This window comes from Scomber japonicus, chromosome 19 (assembly GCF_027409825.1).
Source record: "Scomber japonicus isolate fScoJap1 chromosome 19, fScoJap1.pri, whole genome shotgun sequence".
NCBI classification, from domain to species: Eukaryota; Metazoa; Chordata; class Actinopteri; order Scombriformes; family Scombridae; genus Scomber; species Scomber japonicus.
Window position 1 is genome coordinate 15,734,493 of NC_070596.1, and position 25,928 is coordinate 15,760,420.

The 25,928-nt window shown below is 39.6% G+C and overlaps 1 protein-coding gene across 2 annotated transcripts; it reads right to left on the minus strand.

Moving 5' to 3' along the window:
- Positions 1-1,726: 1,726 nt before the first annotated feature.
- On the minus strand, positions 1,727-5,060 carry gdnfa (glial cell derived neurotrophic factor a). Of its 2 annotated transcripts, XM_053339740.1 has the most exons (3): positions 4,856-5,060; positions 2,088-2,312; positions 1,727-2,057 (listed from the first exon to the last, which is right to left on the minus strand). In XM_053339740.1, exons 1-3 carry the CDS (start codon positions 5,058-5,060, stop codon positions 1,747-1,749), a joined length of 741 nt encoding a protein of 246 aa, XP_053195715.1. In that variant the 3' UTR covers positions 1,727-1,746. The 2 variants fall into 2 exon arrangements, with proteins under 2 accessions (XP_053195715.1, XP_053195714.1); XM_053339739.1 differs by having other exon boundaries at positions 1,727-2,312.
- Positions 5,061-25,928: the final 20,868 nt, after the last annotated feature.

Consider the following 25,928-nt stretch of genomic DNA (forward strand, 5'->3'; position numbering starts at 1 on the left):
CAAAGAGTCAGTTATCCCGGTTGTATATTTCCGCTACAGTTTGGGAATAAACTTGGCCGAACAAGTTATTGCATGTAAAAAAGCGGGCTGAGTCTACCCATTTTCTTCCCTCTGTAATTCAAAAACATAATCTTTTGTTGAAACATCCAGTCTTGAGATCTTGAGATCTTGACATCGGTGTCGCGATGACAGTAGCTAAAGCTTCCTTAACCTGCCTTCACCAAAATGCCTTAGCCAGCGGGGATATTTGGTTAAGACTCATGTTAGAGGATCACTTTCAAATCCCCTTTCAGGGAGTAAGACCTGTCTGTCAGAGCTGAGACAGAAACACAGTCAGTCCCGTGAACTTTAAAGCCCATTGGGACAGTAACTGCTACAAAGCCTTTGCTCAGACTTGGTGCAAGGCCAGAGTGAGGTTTCGGGTAATGCATGCTGATCGGCAGGCATTCTAGCAGCTTCTGTACTTTATGACTCAAAGGATGGATCCTCAAAGGCACCTACAGATCCTCAGAGACCACTACTCTCATGTTGACTTTATATTTCAATTAGAAGATGTCAGGGCTCCCTTTAAAGCAACAATTCTGGTCAGTTGTTTGGAGTGAGACTAGAACTATTCTAGATTATGACTTTGAAAATTGTGAAAATAAACAGCAGCAGAGTTGTATGCCTCCTTGTAAACATATAACGGCGTGTGATTGATTATGAGTCCCAGGTGGTGAGAGTCGCATGGTCATATTGGGGGGAAATGAGGTTAACGTCCCCCCAAAATGTTACAAAAGATCAATTCTAACAAAAAGCTTCTATTGGTCCCCTCCTCTGTGTCTCTTTCTACCTTTGCTTTACTTGATAGTTAATGATGATCTTTTTTGGATGTATGGATTGAGATACTCTGGAATCTAAGTGAAGTGAAGAAGTGTTATTAGGAGTGAGTGTTTTGCAGTTCTGGATCACCTTGTAAGATTTTGTTGAGAAAAATGCTCCATTTTGGCACCATCCAGGACAAAACAAAGCTTTTAAATAAATAAAAAAATGACAATTTCTTTCATAAAATGGATTGAAATAAATAACAATAAGTTAATTCCATCTTAATAAATATACCTCTTACACACATGTGTATATATATGTATATAGTATATATTTATATAAATGATAGGATTTTATGCAGATGCGTTGCACCAAAAAGTCTTTGCTGAATGCTGGTGTGGTACTTCTCATTCCTTGGCTCTGAATGTAAATGTCAATATCCAGACTACACAGTGGAAGTGATTTAGGTTGCAGCTGAATACACTCCTCCAATCTCTATGAGTCTTAGGAGCCAGCTATGGAAAAACTGATGATCCTGGGAAAATTAATTCTTCCAGACAAAAAAGAAAAAGCCAAAAGTTTTCAACACGTTTTTCTTCACTCTCACCTTTTTAGAAAGCCCAGTGAGCAAATCTGGAAGTGTAACAGTATTGTTTCTTCTGCATTAGTACACACCTCATACGAGTACAGACTTGACAAAGTTAAATGTACAGTTTACATTTTTTTAGCGGCTGCTCCGATGTCTTTCAGGTCAGAGAAATGTCAGCACACTCACCTGTGTCTCCTTTGATGATAACTGACAAAAATGAGACACAATACACTCCCTTTTCATCCTCGTATGCCCATTTCCAACATAGTTTTTCCTGTCTTTGCAGCACCAGCTTATAAAAAGGTGATCCTTAGTTCACTGGTGCGGGTCATGTCACGTCCAATGTGACTTCCTCAGACACAGCCACACTTCCTGGCAGAATGTTTCTTCAGTGTGTGATACACAACATTGTCGTCCAAGAAAGATAAGTCATCATCGAAAGCGATCGGTCGACAGCAGGTGCGAGAGGGTGTGTCTTTATCCAGCTTCTTGTTGTGTGTGAGGTTGTTGAGTATCTTGTCATAGTTGGTCTCCGCCTCCACACAGGGGCCGCTGCAGTACCGGAAGATCAGCTCCTCTTTAGTCTGATATCCCAGCCCCAAGTCTGTCACATTGAGATGGACTTCCTTCAGCAAGCAGCCTCGAGTCTGCACTGATATCCTCTCTCTCCCCCTCTCGCTTCGGCCTCCTTTACCACCTCGGCTTCCCCCTCGCCCCCGACCTCGCTTCCTGTCTCCTCCATGTCCTCTGCCCTCGCCTCTCGAGCCTCCTGTGTTTGCTGCTCCTCTCTGTCTCTGCTCCCTCCGTCCCCTGGTGCCCCCGCTGCTGGGATCTGATGATCTCCGGAGTCTGCCGATGGTAGCCTCTATAAAATCCATTACATCATCGAACTGCTCTGGATAGGGACCTGTGATGTCATCTGGAAGATAGAGAAGAGACAGAGGGTCACTTATAGAGCTGGTATTAAAATCAAAATAATTTCAGCACAGACATGGACAAGGAATACTGTCTGTGATTTACTGTGATCACAAGCCGTATGAGACGTGAAGGCAGGATTTAACCAGCCATGTGACAACTATTTAATACAAATTATAACACAGCTAATGTATAACATTGCACATTAATGCACATTAAAATTACATGGTGCAAAGTACAACATTATAGACTTGCAAAAAATACAAAAAAATTAAATATAAGTTGTTTTTACATAAATGTACAAATCCAGATAACACTGTTTGTACACCTGGACAACTAATAATAATTCAATAAACCATCTGGACTGAAATGTAATTTGTGCAGAAAAGAATGATGAACATTGTTGTTGACAGAACATGTTATACATGATTATACGCCTGGCTAAATGTCCAAAAACATGTGCTGACATAAATGCATACAAAATCCATAAATACTGAGAAATGTGCAGATCAGAAACAGTACATGCTGATTTATAGATTAGTCTCAGGCAGAGGAATGCAGAAAGCAGTCCAGGGTTTGTTCACACTGATGTGCAGGTGCCCTGCTGTAACTCCTTCCAATATGGCTGAGAGTATGTTGAGGGGATGAGTTGGAGACTGGAGGTCAGAGAGTGTTGTCAATTCCAGTTTGTGATTTGCTTTTGCCAGATAGGAAGACAAAATGTGCACCTGTATTAATGGGATGGGGGCAGATATGAAATTGCATTAACAACATGGCCAGATGATGCTTTCACGTGGCACAGACCAATCACACCACCAAGAGAGATGCAGTGTGACGTTTTTTCAGTTATTTAAATCTTTGATGAATGTAATTTTAGAATCCTGAGACTTCAAAGGCCAAATAAAAGGAAATCATATGCTTTGAGTCATTTAGATGCAGTAGATTGCAATCTGCTTGAAACTCAAAACATGCATCAGCACAGCTCTCAGCCATCTGCTGGGAGAAGCGATCAGGACTCACTGAAAGTCTTAGACCCTCCTGCATTACACGCTGATTCTATTATAGAGAAACATCTCTCCTACTCCGATGCCTGTAGGTCTGACGACAATTAACTATGGAGATCGAGAAGATCTTTGCTGATATGAATCAATTAGTCTAATGTCTGTGCATGTGTGTCATCATGCTTACATGTGTGTCAAACAGTCATGGCAGCGGGGTGCGATGTCTGGCAGGTGGTGTTGTGCTTAACACTGCCTCTTTATTGCAGTGTCACCTAACTCTCCTCTCTTACCTGTTCTCCTGGCAGAGCACGGGCTACCTGATCTGCCTGTGCTACACAGCTGATTGGGCTGCCGCTCACATATCAGGTGATGCAGGGCCAATCTGTTTGGACACACCTGCCCTTTGATTTAGACACCTCTTATTGTGTGTCAGTTGACAGGCTGGGTTGCTACAGTATACACCTGCTGACAGACTGGGCTGGTTGCAGCAAATCATGCAATTCATGGTGCAACTCTTGCAACTCGTTTTCTTTTAGCTTGTTTTGCTTGTATAGATTTTTGTCTTAAAACTAAACACTCCCTGTTCTCTGACTTTACGCGCAAACCGAAATACCCACCCCCTCTTTGAGCTACAGTGTTGTTTACACTATTAGTGCATAGTTAATGGTCTTGGGTTACACAGCAGATCAGTGATGTCACCGCCATCCAAACAGAATATGAGGTGGCAGGACAAACATTTGTCCAAATGTTCCATTCCTTATCTAGTTCTTGGCCGCGTTTACTTCTGTGTGAAGATGATACAGTGTCACATTGATCTAAACAAAATAAATTCCTGCCCACCATCGCTGTTAAAATGAACATAAACACAGAACTCTAACTTGATGCTTCAAACTTTCCAGTGTTGACCAGTCTCTCTCCTCAGAATCCCTGTGATCTGTTTCACCCCACCGTCTCTAAAACATGCCATGATTTCTGACTTTTGGCAGAGGGGAAAAGGTCATGGCTCTCTAAGTCACGGAGAGGCAGAGGTGAACATAAACAACGGGAGAGAGGTGAAAATGTTTGGGATTGGAACAGGTTCATACTCTTATTCGTACTGCTTGCTTGTTTTGACATCAGTGTGATGTAACCCACAGCAGCAATAAAACACAAATTAAGATCTTCCGTCTGATAACCTGCCTTTCTGACAGCCTTATCAATGTAGGACTCTCCAGCAGTGGCTCACCCCACTGCATATCATCGTATGTGCAGTTACTCAAGTGTAATTAGTCAAGAAAGGCCAACTTACACACGTCTGAATTGCTCTAGTAACAAAATGCAACTGTGAGGTAACTCTGACTGAAATCCTCTCAAAAGTCAAAACATGGCACTGCATGCTAACAATTATTTCCTTTATGTTTCAATTGTTACATGCATGTTGCATGAAGTTGACATGTCTATAGTGTGGATAATTTGCCCATATGGGCCAATTATCTGCCATTCAAGAGACTATCACAGTGACTGCACATCACTAAAAGATTCTGTCCGAACATGCCGTGTGCATTACATTGATCTTCCATGGAGATCTCCTGCAGGTTGTGGTCTTTGCGCTGGAACTTTGGCTCGTAGTCCTCCACAGACAGGGACGCAGAATCACTGTAGCTGTTGGGGAAATAAGTCCTCTTGGCTGGCTGAGTGTTTTGGTAGAGAGGCCGTGTAGCAACAGAGCTCAGGAGCAACAAACACGTGGCCAAAACATCCCATAACTTCATCTTAGACTCAGTTCCTATGAAGAAAGCTGCAAAGAAGAAGATTTTATTTAAAATAGGGAGACAAAACAAATCAAGTAGAAACAAAACAATTTGAAACATTTTCTAAACTCACGCACAATAAGAATGTAGGACAGCACTTGTTTATCATGGAGTCAGCAAAGTGCCTGGTATTGTGTTGTGGCCAGAACTGACTCATTCTGTATTAATAACTATGTGTCATCATGTCAAATCCTTGATCATTCACTTTGTCTCCTAGTGGGATTTGTTGTAAATACCACTGTAGACACCCCAGAAATCCTGAGTTAATCAATCAAAATGAGAAACGGCCCATAATAAACATAAATCGATGCACCTGATGTAACATATCCACAAACTATGAAAACAATAATGCGTAAATGTGTGCGTAAAAGTATTTAATTGTTTTACAATTACGAACAACATTTGTGATTAATAAACATCCCGGCACTTTTTTATTCTCTAGTGAGGACCAGACCTATTAGTATTATATGGTATATAAATGTTTTGGTATTAAGCCAGCTCTTGCTACTTGTAATGAGGCACGGAGGGTGCGCCTCGCACAAAACTGCGTTGGTTAAAGCACGCACCAAAGCGTGTTGGCAACGATAGCCTAAATAATGGTGCGAGTTGGCCAGATGGCGATCGCCAAAGCTTACGTGACTCTGTCTAATGGCATGTTGAGTCTGCAGTAAACCTAAACAGCTATGCATGGATAAATACTGGGCTTAAACATGCTATACAAAAGTCCTAACAACTGTCTTCACAAATGCACAAGTTGCATTTATCATCTTTCCACGAAAATCTCTAAAGTGAGGCTCGTGTCATTGGTGCACAAATAATCAAATAATATATATATGTATATATAAGTATTTTCTTTTTCACTTGGTAATTATAAAATGTGTAATGTCTCACTTACCTTAAATATGGCCCATGCAGACCTGAAACTGGCTTGGTTGTTGGTGTTAAAATCCAAACAGAAAACGCGACTCATTTATAGCGTCCCAAGCTGAATCAACTATTAAATGGTTTTAACAGCCACAATCCGAAAATTTCCTTCAAACGGGTTCAAATTCAGTTTGTGTCCAAATAGGAGAAATGGTGAAAAACTGCACAGGTGTGTTTTTCATACTCCGACCCAGCGCACCAAACCATGCGTCCCACACTTTGGAGTCCAAAGGTAGGTGGTGGATAGAGCCACTGCGCCTTTGCGGGGTGCAGTTGCAGTTGCTGATTAATTGGATGCTACGTTTCCACGTTGGAAATCCGAGAGAGATCCACCATCTCCGACTGAAAGTAGTCCAATGAAGACATCAGCGTCTCCTGCGCGTACGAGGTGCAAAAGGTGCACGATATATGTTTTCCAGAGTGCGTGCGGCTCTTGTTTGCCTCTTGAGAAAACAGTCAACGCGCCGTTATATCCAGAAGTGCGTTACAATTTTATAATCGCCAACATTTGACAGTATCTTGACATGGTAAACAACACACATGGGGGTATTTACTCTCCATTTTCTCCTGGTCAGATAGCGTCTATGTTGCTCGAAGGGTTTCTACACGCGCTGTCCTCATACTGGACTGAAGCGGGACAGATGTCTGAGCATAACACTGCACCGGGCACAGAGGGCAGTTTGGAGAGATTTATAGTTAAGTGCGCTCTGACGTTTGGGGCAGTTGGTGTCCGCCCCTCTTTTATAGATCCCTGCAAGAGCAAACTGCGAGTAACAGAGGTCCGCATATCTCTCCAAACCACCCCTGGAGCCCCGTTTTGAGGAGCGCAGTTTTCAGATGTCTTGGGGATTATGTCACACATCCTGATGTCCTCGGATTAGATTTCAGTATGCGGAATGCGATTTGGAGATGTTCTGTTGCGATGCATGTTTCTAAGCTGATCTCTGCACACTGTGCGCACCGGTGTCAAGTTCTGTCTGGTGGCTACACACATCTCAAATTTAAGAGTCCTACTTCACTTGCTATTTACTAGAACATATTTGTAAATACGCAGACGAGCTTTTAAGGAACTGTAGGCACTTTGATAGGGAATGTTAGCCTATGGAGGCATTTCCACTCCAAATCTATTACACAAAAATGTAATTGACACACACCTCGGAGCATCTGGTCATTCAATAAGCAGTTTCTGGTTAAGGTGAGCCTGGGGCAACGCTGCACACTCCACAAAAGAAGAACTAAGCTGTGGTGTGGCACCTGAGAAAGGCTTTCCATCAGCCTTCATGACTTACAAGCCACACTCACCTTTCATCCTCTGCAAAACTGAATTCCACAAGTTACCCGAGTCCTTCAAAATAGAGGTAATATGTGTACATGTGCCAGAAGAAACCAATTCCTTCCAATAACACACGCTTTCCAAAACAGCATTCTGGTTTTAATTTCACCGCTAATGATGGCTATTCGATGAAAGGATGACAATCCCAGCACTGACACGTTAAATCCACACTGGCTTATGTGTTATTCTTTGGTATTAAGGTTCATGCTTGTTTGCTCTCTGGATGAAACTTCTTGTCAATACATGTTTTCTTTCAAGCATTGATCTGCGCCCTGCCCATTCTAAAAGTATCTGCATAGCACTGAGCCAAGTCCTCATTGTATGGATTCCTTTCTGTCATGTTCTCACATGGCTTCATTGTGTTGCTTGACAGTCTCTGATGTTTCATAACTGTCTGACTCCATATCATTTGTTTGTGTTTATAACCATATGGTAGTCTGACTCATACCTCCTTTCACACAGTGTAATTACTTCTACACAAAAACAAATGTCTGGTGTTTTGAATGGGTTCATGTGTGTTTTACATGTTAGTCTCAGTATAGACTACACTAGCAACATTCTGTCATTACTGTCCTGCTCTTCCCTTCTTCACCATCAACCAACATCTTGCAATAGGGATGCTCGAAATGTCTTCATTTGGCATTTATAACCGAATACCAATTTAACAATTTGTTTGACATATTAAAGTTGTCCAAACTTTTACTTCCGATACTGAGATATGACTTGGATAAACTGTAAGAGCTGTTCTGTCATAACTGAAACTGAGCCCAGTCCCTGTGATTTAGGTGTTGCAGCGATCCTTCCCATCAGCGGCCGTAATTCACTCTGCCCTCCTAATCACTGAAGCATCACACTAGTTCAGAAAAAGCAATAAGTGGACAATGTGCACCACAGCTTCTTTACACGTGTTATTTCTACAATAAATAAGAATTCTTCTTCCTTTTATTCAACAAGAATGTTCCGAAAAACAACATTTGCTGATGTTCCCTTGCCACTGCATGCTGGAATAGCCTCCAGGCTCCCATTTTCCCCCGAACAGGAATAAGCTGGTAAAGAGAATGAATGAAAGGAAATCTGCGCTTATATAAACAAGCTCAAATGCATGAATGTAATGTGAACTGGCATATGGTTGATTATAACAAAAGACTGAGTCATAAAAGCAGAGCCAGTGAATTTTAGAGAAACATGAGCTGAAAAGTGTAGTTATGCTGGCAGGACTATTGTAATCATATTTATTACATTTAAAATTTCATTATTACTCATGTTGATAGAAAACTGAACTGATAATTTATAATCTGTTTTATGTACAACTTAATCAGTACAGAAAATCTAGATATAAAATTACAATGAAATCGAGGACTATTTTTAATATTAACTAAGTTTTAAAATCCCCAAATTAAGACCTGTCCAATAATAATGAGACTGTACAGAAACTTACTTTATTATTATGTATTTAAATTGTTGGGTTTTATTTATTTATTTTTGTCATTTTATGTATGTCAAATCCTTATGGAATGGCTACTGAATATACTGTATAGTCCTAAAACACATACTGTATGTGGAAAGCATCATTATATGTTAAATGTAACACTGTACTATGACATCTACTTTAATCTGCTGTAAATCCCACATAAAATGACTTCAGTTGCATTTATAGAGGAATATTACAATGGTATTATTAATTGAGAAGAAAAAATATGATGATTAATTGACAGAATTTTAATAATCACTTGATTTTTTTAGAAAACGTGCCTACAAATTACAGGCTACCGATTCCGTTCTGGTTCCAAATGTGAATATTTGTTGAATTTCTTACTCATTTGTGATAATAGACTGAACATTTTTGACTGGTGGTCAAACAAGACAAGCAATTTGCAGACATCAGCCTGGGTTCAAGGAAACTGTAGTGCACATTTCAGCACCACGAAATACATTTTATTAATGACTGGGTAACGTGTCACTGTGTATGACATGTCAGACAAGTGTCGGACACAGCCCGCTCACAGTTATGACAGACAGAGGCTGTATTGTTTATTGATATCTGCAGCAGTGTCACCAAAGGACTCCTCTGTGACCCTCCTCTGTCTCATACAGACAGAGCTGTGAAGATAATGGCCACTGAAAATAGAACCATTTTAGAGAGTTCCTTTATGTGAGAGCACTGTGTAGTCTGAGGGTGTCATAAGTCCCCTGAGCTGAATACTTGAGTGACTATAATAAATATTAATTTGTTTGGAGGAGAAACATGAGTAAGCTGAACGAATCACCACCACATGGGGTGTGAGGAAGATACGCGTCACTCATACAGAGGAGCCTTCTTTCATTATTTGTGCCACTGAAGGGACAAGCACCTCAATTTTTGATGACGAGCCTCCACCGCACACTAAAGGGCCTTCAGATGGAAATAACAAGTACTCCCTACAGGGTTTATATGAAAATATAACAATACTAGTGCAAACAATGCAAATCAATGCAGCTGTTACTGTTTAATATGGAATTGTACAAAAATAATTTCAAACAAATGTGGCAGATGGCGAAATAACATTTTCTCTCTCTCTCTCTCTCTCTCTCTCTTTCTATGAATCTTTGGGTATCCCGTCTCTTTGTGTTTGATAATGGAGAGTTCAGTTTAAGTCATTGTGTTTAAGCTCAAAGTGATATGAAAAAAACCTGTTCATGGTTTTGTTCATGTGTTTTCCGCCTCTTGATGCCATGAGTCACTGTTGCATGTAATATGGGGTAAAAGTAGGACATCTGTAGGCTAGTTTAACATGTTTTTCATTCCCCCTTCCCCCGCTGTTTACTTTGATGTCTAAAAAATTACAAGACTACGCACAACTCCCCGAGGAAGACGATGCAATAAACAAAACTCAATGAACAAATCAAGTGAGGACAAACAACAACTGACATATTCATTTACAGCATTGTTGTGGTTTAGATTATTCAGATTTTGACGTCCTTGCAGTACCCACAAGTGTAACTTAAAGTTGGTTAAGATTAATACAACTTTATTAATATTTTGCTCCTCAGTCATATTTAAAAATCTGTTAACATATTAAAGCCCAGTGTGTCGACGCATTGTTTTGGTCAAAAAGCCACAGCTAGCTTTGGTCATAAAGTTGTTGTAGAAAATGAAGTGGTGCGCAAGATGGTGTTGTGGGACATATTTTTTGTTCATTCGTCAAGCCAATTAGTACCAAGTGAGCATTACTACAACTCCATAACAGTCCTCCATATATTGTTCCAGACCAGCTGCATCCTTTCATGGCCAAAATGTGCCGTGTTTATAATTCTATATTGGATAATTTCAGCGGAAAATACCTGCTGCATCTGTGTTCATGATTGTCGGCATGACAAAAGAAGGATTGGAAAAAGGAATTTCACAGGAAATAATTTATTAAATGGTGGGCCATATGTCCAAACATACACATAACACTACGCCTGTGGACACGGGTAGGGTGTGTCCACAACTGATGAGTTTGTTGACATGATATTTTAGAACTATCCAGATGAACTTTAAATTTTGATCACATCTTGCTGATAATGCATCCATACCCTTACTTATGTAACATTGTGAAGACTAGACTTTTACTAGTAAAAAAAAATAAAAAAATAAAAAATTACATAGTTGTACTGCTACTTTTACTTGAGAATTTGAATACTTCTTCCACTGTTGATATTTGATGTTGTTAAAAAGGACAAAGAAGGCTAAACAGTATAGTAGTAATGCTTTGTATTGTGTGTTTAACAATAGGATAAAAAATTCAGGTGATGAGGGCAATTTTCTTGGTACAAACATCAGCCTCTGGCCACTGACAGAGACAGAACAACTAATAGCATGCAGTTTCATTTTGATGTGAATAATAATGCTGAGCTAACACTACACAGATTTCAGCCATTCAGTTTTTGTGAGTTTGTTTGAATGCAGTGAAAGAAATATCTATGTCTGAAGGCTGTGACCCAATTGTATGATCATTTGTTAAGCTGTAGTTTGCATTGTTGTTGTATTTGATTTTACTGTACTGCAAGGTGAACCTACTCTGATATTGAGGATGGAAAAAAAACTTCAATCTATAGCATTGCATTATCACGGCTTTTCTTTCAGGATGCCCACCATACACACAAGCTACAACTCCTTATCTCAGTGCTTGTGGCATTAATGCTGATCAGTGGCCCTTCATTCTGTATTCTGCATGAAGTTGTGTGAAGAAGTTGCCGGTTGTCTGCCAGAGTGAGCTCAGTTGTCAGCAGGCACAGAGCCCTGAATCACCCTTGGCACAGAGGTGGAGAGACAGAGAGCAGGTAGTCAGGGCAGATACTGGAGGATTCACATAGCTTTCAGCTTATCCATTAGGACATGCTACAATTCAGATATGGCCCGACGCCAAATGCCCAGCCATTGTGGCATTCAGTCCAGTATTTCCATCTGTTTCACTCATTGCTCAAACATTTCATGAGTATTTGTTGGCATCGTTCACACGCGGATTGCATGTATGCAAAAATACCTGCTTGTGTGTGTGTATTTGTGTGTGTGTGAGTGTGTGTGTGTGTGTGTGTGTGTGTGTGTGTGTGTGTGTGTGTGTGTGTGTGAGAGAGACTGTGCGTGTGAGCGAGTGTGTGTAAATGAGATCACTTGGTACTATCAAAGTGCAGGCAGGACTATGACACTGTTATAAATAGAAGAGAGGAAGTAAGGAAGGTTAAATCTCTCAAACACAGATACTAAAAGTGTAGCAGGAGCCATTTAAAAGCCTACATGTCCTTTTAGACCTACAGTATTTCAATAAACACATTTAGATTATGTACATTTTTTGGCATACCCTTGTTATTACAGTGTGGATGGTGGGCTGAGGCTGTCACATAGTTTATGTGTATGTATTACTTATTGATATGATTAAACATATGGTATGATTTGAAAAGTGACTTCTGTTTTCTTCTTAGGGTGAATGCTACATGAAGGTTTAGCCTGTTGTTACATTGCTGTAGCCTGCTATAGCTGCAGGGTGTGTGAAGAGCTTATTATTGGTCAAGGGTGAATTATCACCTGTGAGCAAATGGGAATCAGTAAGCTCTCTCCCACGCACCAGTGACTTCACTGGATTGTGATGGAAATGATGAATTCAAGGTTCTTCAAGTGGAGCAGAGTGTTGTGTTTTTATTCGGACTATTAACAAATACTGATGAAGCATTTAGGGAATAGTTTTCCCCGATTATGAACGACTGGACAGGTGGGATACATCTTGGGTTTTGCCCAAATCCTGAACACTTCCAGGTGCATCTGTGCTCATGAGCACATTAATGACAAAAGACGGATTGAAAAAGGAATTTCACAGGAAATGTATAATTTATTAAATGGTGGGCCAAACATGCACATAACACTACGCCTGTGGACACAGCAAGAGTGTGTTGCTTGACATAATAATTTAGTACTATGCAGACATACTTTCACTTATGATAATATACACTCATCATATTTTACTGAAAATACATCCATACTTTTACTTATGTGACATTTTGAAGACTACACTTTTACTAATAATGGAATGTTTTTACATAGTGGTGTTGATACTTTTACTTACTTTACTTTGATTACTTCATCCAGTGCTGATATTTGATGCTGTTCAAGAGGGCCAACAGGCATACTAGTTGAGAACTTCAGTAAAAAAGAAAAGAAAATATTTTTTCTTTTAATAGTCATTATAAAGAAGGAGCAGGAATTCAAAATAACTAATAATTTGAAATAATTCTTAATTCAACCCCCTTTAGATAGAGTTGCTGGACCCTTTTAATTCAGCCCTACATCATCCTTCACTGCCTTCCCTCAGCAGCCTGTAATCCTGGCTGCGGATATCTACCTGGCATGACTTTGACCCCTGACTTTCGCCAGCTGTCAGTGGTGCCCCTCATTGAAGAGGGGACATGTGGGATAGTAGCGCTCCTCCCCAAGGTGGCACAGTGTCAGACTCTATGCTGGCTTTACGGTTTTTAGCATTCAAAGAGTGTCCGCCAGGGCCTCCTCCTCCTCTGTTACTAAACCAACAGGGCTGGCTAAGTGCTGATCACAACCACTGGGTGAAGATGAAAAGCTCCCTGGGGAAAGGGACACAGTTACGTTGCTTGTTGTCCATTTGTTTTATGTATGTGTATCAGTTTACAGATTTGAAGCGAGCTATTTTGATTATAACCTCTAGCCTTCAAGCCTGCTCGCTGCGCTTCCCTTCTATAAGTGTGAGTGTAAGAAGATGGGTCTTGACTTTCACAAAGCTTCCCTGTCCCCAACGTAACAAGGTCACACTAATTGGAGAAGGAAGTGGTGAGGATGTCTTTGGGACAGAGCGGCAGAGTTAGAGAGTGATAGCAGAGAGGGTCAGATCTAGTTTCTACTCTGGTTCCCTGTTCTAATCCAGCCTGGTATGTGTTGAGATCAGAGCAGGTCCCTTTCACAGCAGCCATCCGGTGGTTGTGCAGTGGGACTTGATAAGTCTGTATTTCCTGCTGCTCATACACTGTAATAAGCACGAGACAAGAGTCTGGCTGAGGTGCCCCTTGAGAGCCAAGTTCACTGAAAGAAACTTAAAATGAGGTGACCACACAGAAACAGTCCTACAGTCAATTCCAGGTCCTAACCCCTAAGAAACATGGCACTAGACAGCTGTGTGTTCCCCTTGATGTATTTATGTCAGCTGCTTACATAAATACACTGTGACACACATACACATTCACACTCATACACGTGGGCCTGTGTGTATGAGTGCATGCACACGCAGTTACATTGACACAAACATGCATAAGCTTACACACACTGAGGGGTATACACACACAGGCCCACACACATATCATGCTCCCTGTCAGTAATACCCAGAGGAAATTATATCTCTCTCAGCAGACTGGACAGTTGATCATAGCCACTTTGATGTAAATCACATAGTGCAGTTGACTTGGAAATTGCTTGAATTGTAAGTATTAGAGAGGAATCTTGTTCTCAGTTTAATCAGTTGATTCACTGACTCACACCTAACTGATTCATTCAAAGCATATTCCTTTGTTTATGTTCTGTTTTTTTGTCCATTTGATGGTTTTATACATTAATATACCAGTTTAGGTCTACAGGTTTTCAGTCCCTTACCCTGTCAGTTGAGAAGACTGCTTTATCTCTGTGTTCAGTAGCTACAGACATTGAATGACATAAAACAAGTGCTTTTCAATAACTTCAGAGCTCTGAATTTAACCGTGTTTTCTTGAAAATGTTAGAGTTGATTCTGAAGTCAACCACATAAAGTGAAACAGGTCATTTTTTGTAATAACTATATAGTTATCACACAAAGCCAGGATAGCAATCACACAATTTGACAAAGCACAACAGAAGTGGATCAATTCATGAATTCTGCATTAATGTTCTAATACTGCTCACCTGTTGCAATATGGTTTATAGGTATCATATACTGACATTAATGCACACTTTTTCCATTAAATACATTGACTAAGTCACTCCAGACAAAAGTTAAAATCTTGCATTGTCCCATAATGCTTACAAACGCAAAAATGCCAATACTGCAAGCTGACAAGACATACAAATGCACACCCCCTTGTGTAGAACACGGATCTCACACTGCTAGGGTTAGAAGTTCAGATTTTAACTGGGGCCACCCATGTTAAAATGTATAAACTCTTGGTCCTGCCAGACGGTCTAAGTCCATTAAGGACAGATGTGGACGAAAGGGAGGTGAACTTTTCCAGCTCTGACAAACATGACTCATGATTATGCTAAACAGGATGTGGTGTCTCCCTGTGTTTCACACTTCACTACTATTAAATTACATTACCACTTCGACACTTTACAGACTCGGGTATAAGGAGTATTAGCAGATAGTGTTACTCAGTCATACCATCAGACAAACACTGCTCAGTTCCTCTTGTGATAAAGAGAAAGGTGAGCCAAATGCGACGGCAACCTTGAACCTTTGTTTTATGAAAAGCACATAACAAGCGGTTTACAATAACAAAGTGAATGGAGCTTAAAAGAGACAATTGGCTGTAATACCAGAATAATCTAATCAGTTCACTTGGGAGTAGAGGTTATGGGAAACTAGACTTCCAAGGTCAAATAAATTAGTGATAGCTACTGGTTGTATACTGAAGGTGGATCTCAGCTGTAATTTATCAGACCAATTAAACAGTATAGCCTTGGTGGTATCTTATTAAAAAGAGAGCAGCCCTGAGCCACTTTAATACCTAGATTTAAAAATATTAACCTGCTTTTAAAGAACCTCAAATTAACAAGGATAACTTTTACACACAGTGGTAAACTAGTGTAGGTGTGTCTGATCGTAGGAGGATTATTGGCAACACTGTCAAGTGTGAAAATGATGGGAGAATTATGTATGTTATCATTATTATCATCAGAATTTGGAGGTCAGGTTTAGTATTTAGCTCCAAGGACAAGAATGATTTGTAGTAAACAGTGTGGTGACTCATCTAGGGTGGAGAGACAATTTCAAACTCTTTTCATTAGTTGTTCTGAGTCTACCTGATAGCTGAAGTATCTGGAGACATACACTTGGGTTCGTAGGTCAAGGTTCAGGTGTCAGATGTTGAATTGCTCTGGGCATGCTTTTGTCTGGCCTCTAAAAGAAAAAGTTTGTGAACTCTTGGCAAGAAAAATGTCAAGTTCATAAAACACATTTGACTGTAAAGTTACTATTTTTAATCCATTAACATTAACCATTACCAATGACACTTTTTTCAATGCTATTCATCAATTCTAATCTAAAGGTATTGACGAGGCGGATTACATGTCTTGCAGACTGGTGAGATGCATGACAACATCTGAACTTCATCATGTAAGAAGATAATCTGGCCTCATATCACACATCACTTCCATTCCGAGACACTTTATCAGTTTAAGCCTGAAAACACTACAGCTGTCTTTTTGACCTGTGACAGGCGATCTTCCTGCAGGTTAGGATGCTGAGTCGGGTTCATGTTACTAACAATTGGTATGTGCGAGTTTGTGTGTAGAATCACCAGCAACACCGTTTGACACACTGAAACAGCTGAGAACACTATGGATAAACCATGGATGCCTCATGAATGGGTGAATGGATGTGACAGATAGGTAGATTTATGGCTGCATGGATACCCAGATGGATGATAGATAGATAGACACATATAAACATACTTATCAAAGTAAGTATTAAAGTAAGTAGTAAAAAAAAGTAAAATAATAAAATTCAGTGAATGTAAAAGTTTCAGTTCCTGTTCCTGTTCGGCAAGTTCAGAGGACCCTTTGTGGTACATTATAGGTCAGCCGAAGGGTCAATTATCCAACTCTCTGTGGGGATCAACACACTCATGCATTCCTTTAGAAATGTTTTTCTGCTCTTTAAAAAATACTGTTTTCACCAGAGGGACAAGGGCGCAGAGGGCAAAGCTTTGGAACAAGATGAATATCATATTTCCAATATATTTCTTCTCAGAACAGAGGAATCTTTGTACCTGTTGCAAGTGTAAAACAGAGAGGTGTCAAACGTGAAATGCGATCAGCATATCTGACAAAGGGGAAACTGCTGTGAGGGATCAGTTCAGAGAGAGAAAGACCAGGCTCCCCACAGCAGATGGCAGCTTTATCGTTATGGCCAGGGGGGAAGAGACCGAAAGAGGAGAGACGCGAGACCACAAAAAAGATTGGAGACATGGCTGGACTGTGACACATGTCCCACTGGTGGCGGGGGATTTTACTCACCTGGCCTTTGGTGTGTCATCATGTTACCAGTCCTGTCATGAGCCTCCACCCTGTCCGCCTGCACTGTATTGTTCTGAGCTGCATGTGGACAAGGGAATAAAAGAGCATAAATAATGAAAAAGAGAGATGTCGAGGCAGTGGGAGTGAGCCACATTCTGAGCCATTGTTAGTGATGTATCTTTTTTTTAACACTACTCAAGTGAGGGATAAAGCTGATCAAAGGAGTATAAATGATTGCTCTGGTAGCTGCTGAGGATCATCTGTTGGAGAGATAGTAAGTGTGAATAGAGTGGGGGTGTCTGAGGTGCCATGTAAGACGAACAAATGATGCTGCAGATGCGGAATCTTATAAACAATGACATTGTACTTCATTGTGTAGATCTTGAAAAGACGCACCTGACGATCGCTCCCTGAATACCACACCTGGGCTATGTTTTTCTACCTGCAGACCTTTCCAATGTCTGTCACCATCATTGAAATTATCTACACACTAAGTATACCATTTGTATGTAGGACATCAAGATGTTTCATAGATTGAATGACAACTATTGTTATGCTTTTGCATAATGCCAGAGAAAGAGAGAGAAAGGGAGAGTGTGTCTGATGATCTCAGGGTAAGAGAGTGCCTTAGTCATAACACACCCCTGATGCGCTTAAGCCCAAAATAAGCAATAGCTAAAACCACTCTTTACTGTGTTGAGTCCTATTTTCAGTGATGTAAAGACAACCCTTTACTTGCACTGTGTAGAAAATTGTGCATCCTTGAATTAAAACAACTGGAACCTATGAAGCACAGACTTTACAGATTATGATGCAAGTATTTATAAAATAAACAAACTGTAACAAGCAAAGATATAAAAGTAACACATAGTAATAAGAGCCACTTGGAGCTCAGAAATGAGGTACACAGTTTGACAGACCTCCACGTCAAATACCTTTGTAATGGAGCTATTTCTAATGGGAACCGTGTGCAAACGCACATGCACACATATGTATTTGTATGTGTGTGCGCTATATGGTGGATGTTGAGGTTCTTTACAGGCAGACTGAGTGAGAGAGCTGTGAGCCAGCCTGCTGGAGGTGCTTCGAGATCAAGAACAGTCCACCCCCAGGTGGTATGGCTAAGCTTTCAGGGGTGGGAGGTCACAGACACCAGAGTGGTCACACACGTGTCAGAACACTATTTACAACTGGAGAGGCCCACCTCAGACCACCTACAACTGTTCTTCTACTCCACATACTACAATAATGTACATCTGCAAGGGGTGCTGTGCTTCAGAATCCACTAGGTGGCGGTAAACCTCCATTTACAGTATCTCTTTATCATGATATCCGGCCATGAATGGCTGTTATCATCAGCCAAGTGATAGTGTATCTGTAATATGTCTGAACTCTGATCCTCGACTACATAATCAGTAAAACACGGTGACATTAGAGGTCAACACAGATATTAATTTGCTGTTCAAATAAAACCATACATGTGTGGCTGGAAACAACTTAAAATGTGTAAGTGGCCACGGATGTATGTGCATAACTATGTGCATAATTTGAAACGGGTCCATAACCTTTGGGCTCCTGTTCAAGGTCGCAAGGGAGTTCAGGTCAGAGTCAGAGTGAGGCTAACAGTATTGGAATGTGAACTATTTGTCTTGAGCAATGAGGTACACTCACTAAATTTATTATTCAGATATTTAAAATAGAACAAAACTCTATATGCAATATGAGATCATCATCTCTCATTGCAGCACCATGAATATCTTTCAATCCTTGATATGTATCCCGTGATCATACACAATTACAGTCGTCCAAGTCTTCTAACACCAAGTTTGGCTGGGTATTACTGTAGATGCAAGCTACAGTCACATTCAGACAACATGACATAGAACTTATTTATATCCCAACAATGACCCAATGAAAGGCCATGAAAACATTTATCACTTGCAGTATGTTTTGTTAAAATATAACAAAATATTTCTGGTGTATAAACTGTGCTGTTAAATTGTACTATACATTTGTAAATAATTCTAATAATGACAAATAACTTAAACATTTCTAAAATGTGTATTACTCAAACAACAACAATAAATATAAATGCATTATAAAAGGGTGAGGAATGAAGAAAGCTTTTTTTATAACATTTTTTTGAGCTGTGGCTGCACACTCACTGCAGGATTAAAAATTCAATAGTTGCTTGACACATGTGGAATGACTAGAAAACAAACCTAACCTCCAGTGTAATTCATAAGTATTTTTCATACTCTTGCTGGAATGGTTAAATAATCTTAAAGCTAAACAATGGGTGTGTGTGTGACTATAGGGTCATCAATGCAGGGTCATTCATTTATTCCTAACAAAGACACTGAAATTCTGTGTTAGTGCCAGCAATGACTCCTTTGTCCATTTCCCTTTAAATATCAATCTGAGACATTTTTTTAATTTTGTATTTAATTTATTTGTAAAGGGACCATGTACATAAAAGTTGCCATTTGATGTATTGTACCAGAGTTAGCTTAAAGCTAATTTACATCTGCAGTCCCTAGGGAGGTCACAATCCTATGTGAGTTTTTATTTAAAGCAACACAATACTTTGTACATACATACACATCACACTGTATATTGTAGAGGTGCAATAATATGTGAAACCCCCTTGAAAAATTGATGATGATAGTATTATCATCATCAATTTTCTTTGAATCATGTTGTGTCCTGCTGGAGGTCAGTTGCTGTAACTCACAAACTTTACAATATCTGAATGTACTACTAACCAGATACTCTTTTGTTTTGAAAAGCAATTATGCAGATTAATGGTTTAAAACAGAAGGCTACACATCCTCAACTTATCATGAATACAACTACTCTATGTGGTCCATCACATTCCAGACAAGGACTGACTGCATCATGTGAAGCCTGACAGATTTGCACAATAACAGAAAGTACAGTATTCATCTGTTGCTGAGTGTCTGAAGGAGCATTTCACTGTCTACTACAAAGAGGGAAATTTATCATGTCGCCCTCTGGTGGCTAAAAGCAAATGTCGGTGGAAAGTGCTTGGCTTCAAATTAGATTTAACATGAGATTACATTCATATAGCAATACACTTAAGGGTATAATATATTTCATGCTATAATCCATTTTATTAAAGAAAGCTTTTCCTCAAATTGATAGGTGAATATAGAATAATAGATCAAAAATATTCAAATATATTTTCTCAATAACATATTAATGGGAGTGCTGAGATGAGATTACATGCACTCATCCATAAATCCACAACCTTCACTATTGAACTCTATTGAAAATGAGTAAAGAGTAGAATATATTTTAGTTTCACAAGAAATGTGGTCTCATTTCTGTTGTTAAATTATGAACTGATAGTCACGACAAGGATTCCTTAACCACACACTGGTGAATCTCTATAGTGTAGACTCACTGAGTTGTGTTCATACTGCCTCAGGATGGAGTCAGTGTGATGTTGAGATCAAGAAGCCCTGGTACAGATGGCTGAAGCTGTCATTAAGAGGGACAGGGGAAGTACATTTCATACTATCAGGCATGTGACCACTAGTACCCAGACATGAAGATACTGTAGAGCAAGTCCAGCAGGGTTATGGGGTCACTGATTTTGGTACAAACAAATCTGGATGAAACAATACCCCAGCGATTGAGAACAGGAAGAGGAAGAGGACATGGAACAAATACATCACAGAGAGGAAGCAACAAGGTGTGCGAAAATACTTTTATACTATGAAAGGATAATGCATACACTGCAAAAGTGTTGGGAGAAGGAAACTTAGGGTTTGGTGTCTTGAATCATTACTGGAGCAACCTCTGATGTGCCGTCATCACCTCAGTTTCACCAAACATATCCTCTGGGTTTGATGGCAGTCTTCAACATACTGTATCAGACTGTAAATTTAGTCTATGACATGGTTTGGTGTCTCAATCTGATAACAGTTCAAAACAACAACTTCAAAATGTTTTTTGATTGTTGATTTAAGTCTTACATGTGACAAGTTTCAACAAAACTAGACATTTGTAAGCTTCACAGAGGCCACACCAACTGCAGGGCAGTTGTATTGGATTGCATTATATTGTAGAGGTTATTGTGTGCCCACCTGTATATGCCCAATGATACTCCACACATCTGGAGAAGCAGAGAACTTGCTGTCACAATGACAGGTTGTTTTTTAGGTTGAGACATAATCACTGTAAGTGATACCTAGAGCCACTGAACAGTCACATTAAATAAGCATCAGTGAAAGATTTAACACTGTACATGTGACAGAGAAAAAGCACAAAGTAAAGATACAGCGCTTCACCTTTCTACATTATAGATTAATTGATACTGGAGTGTCACCTATCCACCTGATACTGAGGTCTACCCCCTACACCTTACCTTTGTTTTTTTTTTAATGGGGATGTATTGTGCACATTTTCAGGTCAGGTCTACATTTCTATTCTGGGGCTTTACTGGAATATCTTTGCATGATTCATTTAAAAAAAACAACAACAAACATATTATTTATTTTACACTGAGCCTTTATGCAGCTTTAGTCAGCCTGAAACAGGCTCCTGTCTCTTTAAGGCCTCCCTCTTGATGAGCCTACTCTGTTCTGATTGGTTAGCCTCCAGAAGTAGCTCCAGGACATACGTAAAAAACAAAAAAACAAACAAACAAAAAAACAACAACAAAGTAGTAAATGTCTTCCTCTCAAATACATCTGTATATGTTGGAGCTAAAACCCGATCCAAAATACGTAAGTGGACAGCATGAATTACCAATGGAACTATTAGGGCTGATGGTCTGATGAGGAATTAAAAGTAACTTTGCAAACAGAGCACTCAGAGCAGAGTGAAGCCTAGGCTTTTGACTTCAGGGGAATATTTTACATACATCCCTAAATGTTTAAAATAGACCTCTGACATATAACAGTATATAAATGACAGAAAATCATAAAGAGCATTATATGTTCCCTTTAAGGAAGTGTCACAAAGAAAGTACTGGACAGGTCGTTTTCAACATTCAAAACGATCTCCAGGATGTTATTTCAGCGTGGTAATTTCTGTTTACTTATCAACTGAAGGAACCCTGAACATCAAGTTGTTATATAATGAGACCACATCAGCCAGTTAAACTAGACACATCCCTGAGTAGGTTGATGTATGGAACATTTTAGTTAAAGTAACATTATGGTCTCATCAGGCGTACACTGTATTTCCAACAAAGGACACTAGATGTAGTCCCTCTTCATCCTAGAGGGGATTACTAAAATCACTTTATAATAACCATCTGTCTTTTCAGTTTGTTTGTTTTTTTGAAATAGCAGTTGAGCTTTTCATTTGTTGGTCAGTCATGAAGTGGTTTGCATCTGTTTTGTTAAAATATTTATCAAGGTATTATGATATTATCACAAGCCACATGATCCTAACTGTAAATGTCATGGAGTAAAGAACCAATATCCATAATTCAACAATGTCTCACTAATGCTCTGCCATGGCCTCTGACACAGTTCACTGTGTCACCAAGCTTTATTGATAATCTCTCATTCCTGTGAGTTGCTGTGCCAGTAGCTATAACTAAATCTGTAGTAATCCATATAGACAGGTCTGCACAAGCCTTTAATATAAATGAGTACTTGATCCTTTGTGCTATTAGATAATACTTTTCTCTTAATGACAGCCCTGGATTCACAGTGTACCTCTAACCACCCTCTGCCTCACTTTTGCTGATGCTGAGACACTTACATAATATACAAAAATAATCAATATGAGGACATTAAAAATAAACAGGAGTGTACTGTGAAGGTGACTAGTAATTCATTTACATTTGTCAGATAGAGAGACACTGTAGGTGAATTAATCTGTGTACATTAATCACATCTGTGCATGGAGTTGATCACCTACAGAAGGTCAGGTGAGGTGAGGTGAGGAGGTCTTTCCCCATGCAAAGTAAAACAGAGCCACGAAGAGAGTGTTTGAATGACTGAGAGGATCATACTAATCTGGCTCAGAAGTTTTTTGGATAGAGAACAGTAAGTAAAAAGAAATAAACTAGTAACATGTAAAATTACAAAGAAATTAGTGAAACTTACTTTGTGACCAGGATCCAAGGGTAAATGAAAAGGTATATAAATACTAGAGTAACAGTTTTAGTCAAGTCAGTACATGCAACAGGTACTCTAGTTATCCCACTCCAGCCTCAAACTATGGAGCAGAAAAGATGTATGCACGAGGACCAACTTTTCTCTAGCCGTCTGAGAATCAAGAGCCCCATGCTGCAGTATTGCTGCAATAGTTGAGAATGGCCAATCAGCAACTAGAAGGTCAATTAGTGTGATGTCAAATGAGATTAATTGTAAAGATGGGAAAGATTCCCATGTTTTTGACATGTGAGCACTCATGTCATCAGACAACTTATGACAGTTGAGTCATGGTTGAAAATACCATGTACTGACACCACAATACAATATATTCAGTAATTTGGATTAAAACAACTTGAACAATGGACTTTGGCTTACATGTCAACCCTATATTTTCGTACTTTCCTATTATGAAGCATGAATGCTTTTTACAAGTCGGAATTTTATTATGATTACTCCATATGATGTGAACACGATATTAACCCTTAACCCCAATGTCCACTGCACACAGCTCTGTTGCGTGCTGGCTCGGTTGCGACTGCCAACATAGCTGCACCCAGTGAACACTGAGGGTGATTCTGCCATTATAATCATTCGTGTGAATGGGATTGCCATGGACATCATTGGATCCCTGCCTAAGTACGCCTGGGGCCACATTACTAATTAGATCAAAAGATATGAGAAAATATTCTGTACTTAAGCACTCAGCAAGTGAAGGCTCATGACTGAAATATATTTATATATTCTTTGACATCATATTGACCCATTGACTGGGCAGCCAATCTCTGGTGGCTGGAAGCAGTACCTGGAGGAGCTTTCCAAACAGTTAACCCAAAATAAAATAAAAATGCCATCAAGTCCCTGGAGGAAGCTATCAGAGCTAAAACAAGCCCTCATCTCTAGTTTTGTTTTGCAAATTCCCCTCTTCCCTTTACATGAGAAGACAAAAAAATTGACCTAATTGTGTGGACTGAACTGTGTAAAAATGCCTTCCGGAAACACTGCAGAGAAGATTCATGGTTCAAGAAATCATTTGTAACCTTGTAATGTTTATGTGCCACTAAAATCACATCAGAGGCTTTTGGTCAAAACACAGTACGGTGATATCTATTTTATAGGTGAAAACAGTAATTAAACAATCTTGGTGGGCTTGAATACATTTATTTTTATTTGTTTTGCCCTGAAATGAGACCAGAGTAGGTCTGTAGATCAATTAAGTTGTCTGTCCACCTTGAAATTTCTCTTGATTTGCTTGTAGGATTTTGCCTAAACCAGGGTGAATGATGCCTCTAACTGGTGTGTTGTCACATTTTTTTAACACTATAGTTATACTGATCATACACCACTTAAACCCACCTGAACTTAAACTATTACTAATAACATGATTTTGAACAACAGTTCCAAAACTTCTAGATTCACTTCTTGCATGATTGTGTGTAAGCACAGATAAAGCCAGATTCCAAACCACATTTTTTCCCCCTGAGCAGGACGAAAAAGGCTCTGAAACACCAGTAAACCAGGTTGAGATATTCTGGCACAGAAAATACTTTTAAATATAGTCTAACGAACAAACAACTCATAAAGCGCTATTAAACTCTACCAAGTGTCGTATCTTGTCTCTGATATCTGCTGGACCATGATTTCTTGCGTCTGCTTAATGAGCTGAAGTGGAGTAATTACACGCAAATCACGAAGCAAGACTATCAGAAATCAGCACTGATGAAAAAAGGGTAATGCCTGCACACATACTCCAAACCACAGAAGTGTTTCTGATTAATGAGCTCCTATGCATGCAACATCTTTCTTCCTTTCAACTTTACAATGCATACATTTACAAAATAATACATGCACTCATACTAATTAATAAAATGGCTTAAAACAACTATATAATGCATATTAATGAGCATTGGCATCTACTGATCCATTCAATATTTACAATTACACATAATGGCCTATTGGAGATCAACTATTCAATTCCAAACAACTGACACAATGTCTATTGTTTGGACCACAGAGGAAGCTAATTATTTACTGAAGATGACATGTTTTCTTTAGCTTTGTCCTAATGGGACCTTACCATGGCTGAGAAATAGAATTGACATTCTCTGCACCTTCGTCTTATGCATAATGAGATGTTTTATGTACTAGTGGTTGCCCAGGTGCTCTTGGATTTTATTATGTGGAACTCTGCTTGTCCCTAACACCCCTTAAGGGCAGACTAATTCTCAAGTACAAGCTTTTTTATTGAAACGCATTTTGCGGGATGCATTTGTCCTTTTCACACCTCAGAGGAAGTGACAGAGGTGACAGACCATTTTGACAGTAATTGGATGGTTGATTGTTCTTGTGGGGTCACCTCAGGCAAAAGCAGCAAACACACAGCCCTCTCCTCCACTTTTCTGGCCTGACTAAAAAAACTAACATTCATATGTGTGGGTGCATGGCAATCCCAGCTCTTATGGAGCCTACAGTGTAAACATCTTTGAATGTGATCTAGCATTTGGCACGGCGACTCCTTACTGGACCTTGTTATCAGTGATTCTCACATCCTGCATTTCTTGGAATGCACAGTCTTCCTCCAGGCTATGTGATACAACAGGGTTTCCCTCACAGTTCTGTCCTGTGACTCCATCATCTTAGTATTTCCTGTATTCATAATGTGTATAATCTGTTACAGTAGCTGTAATAATATG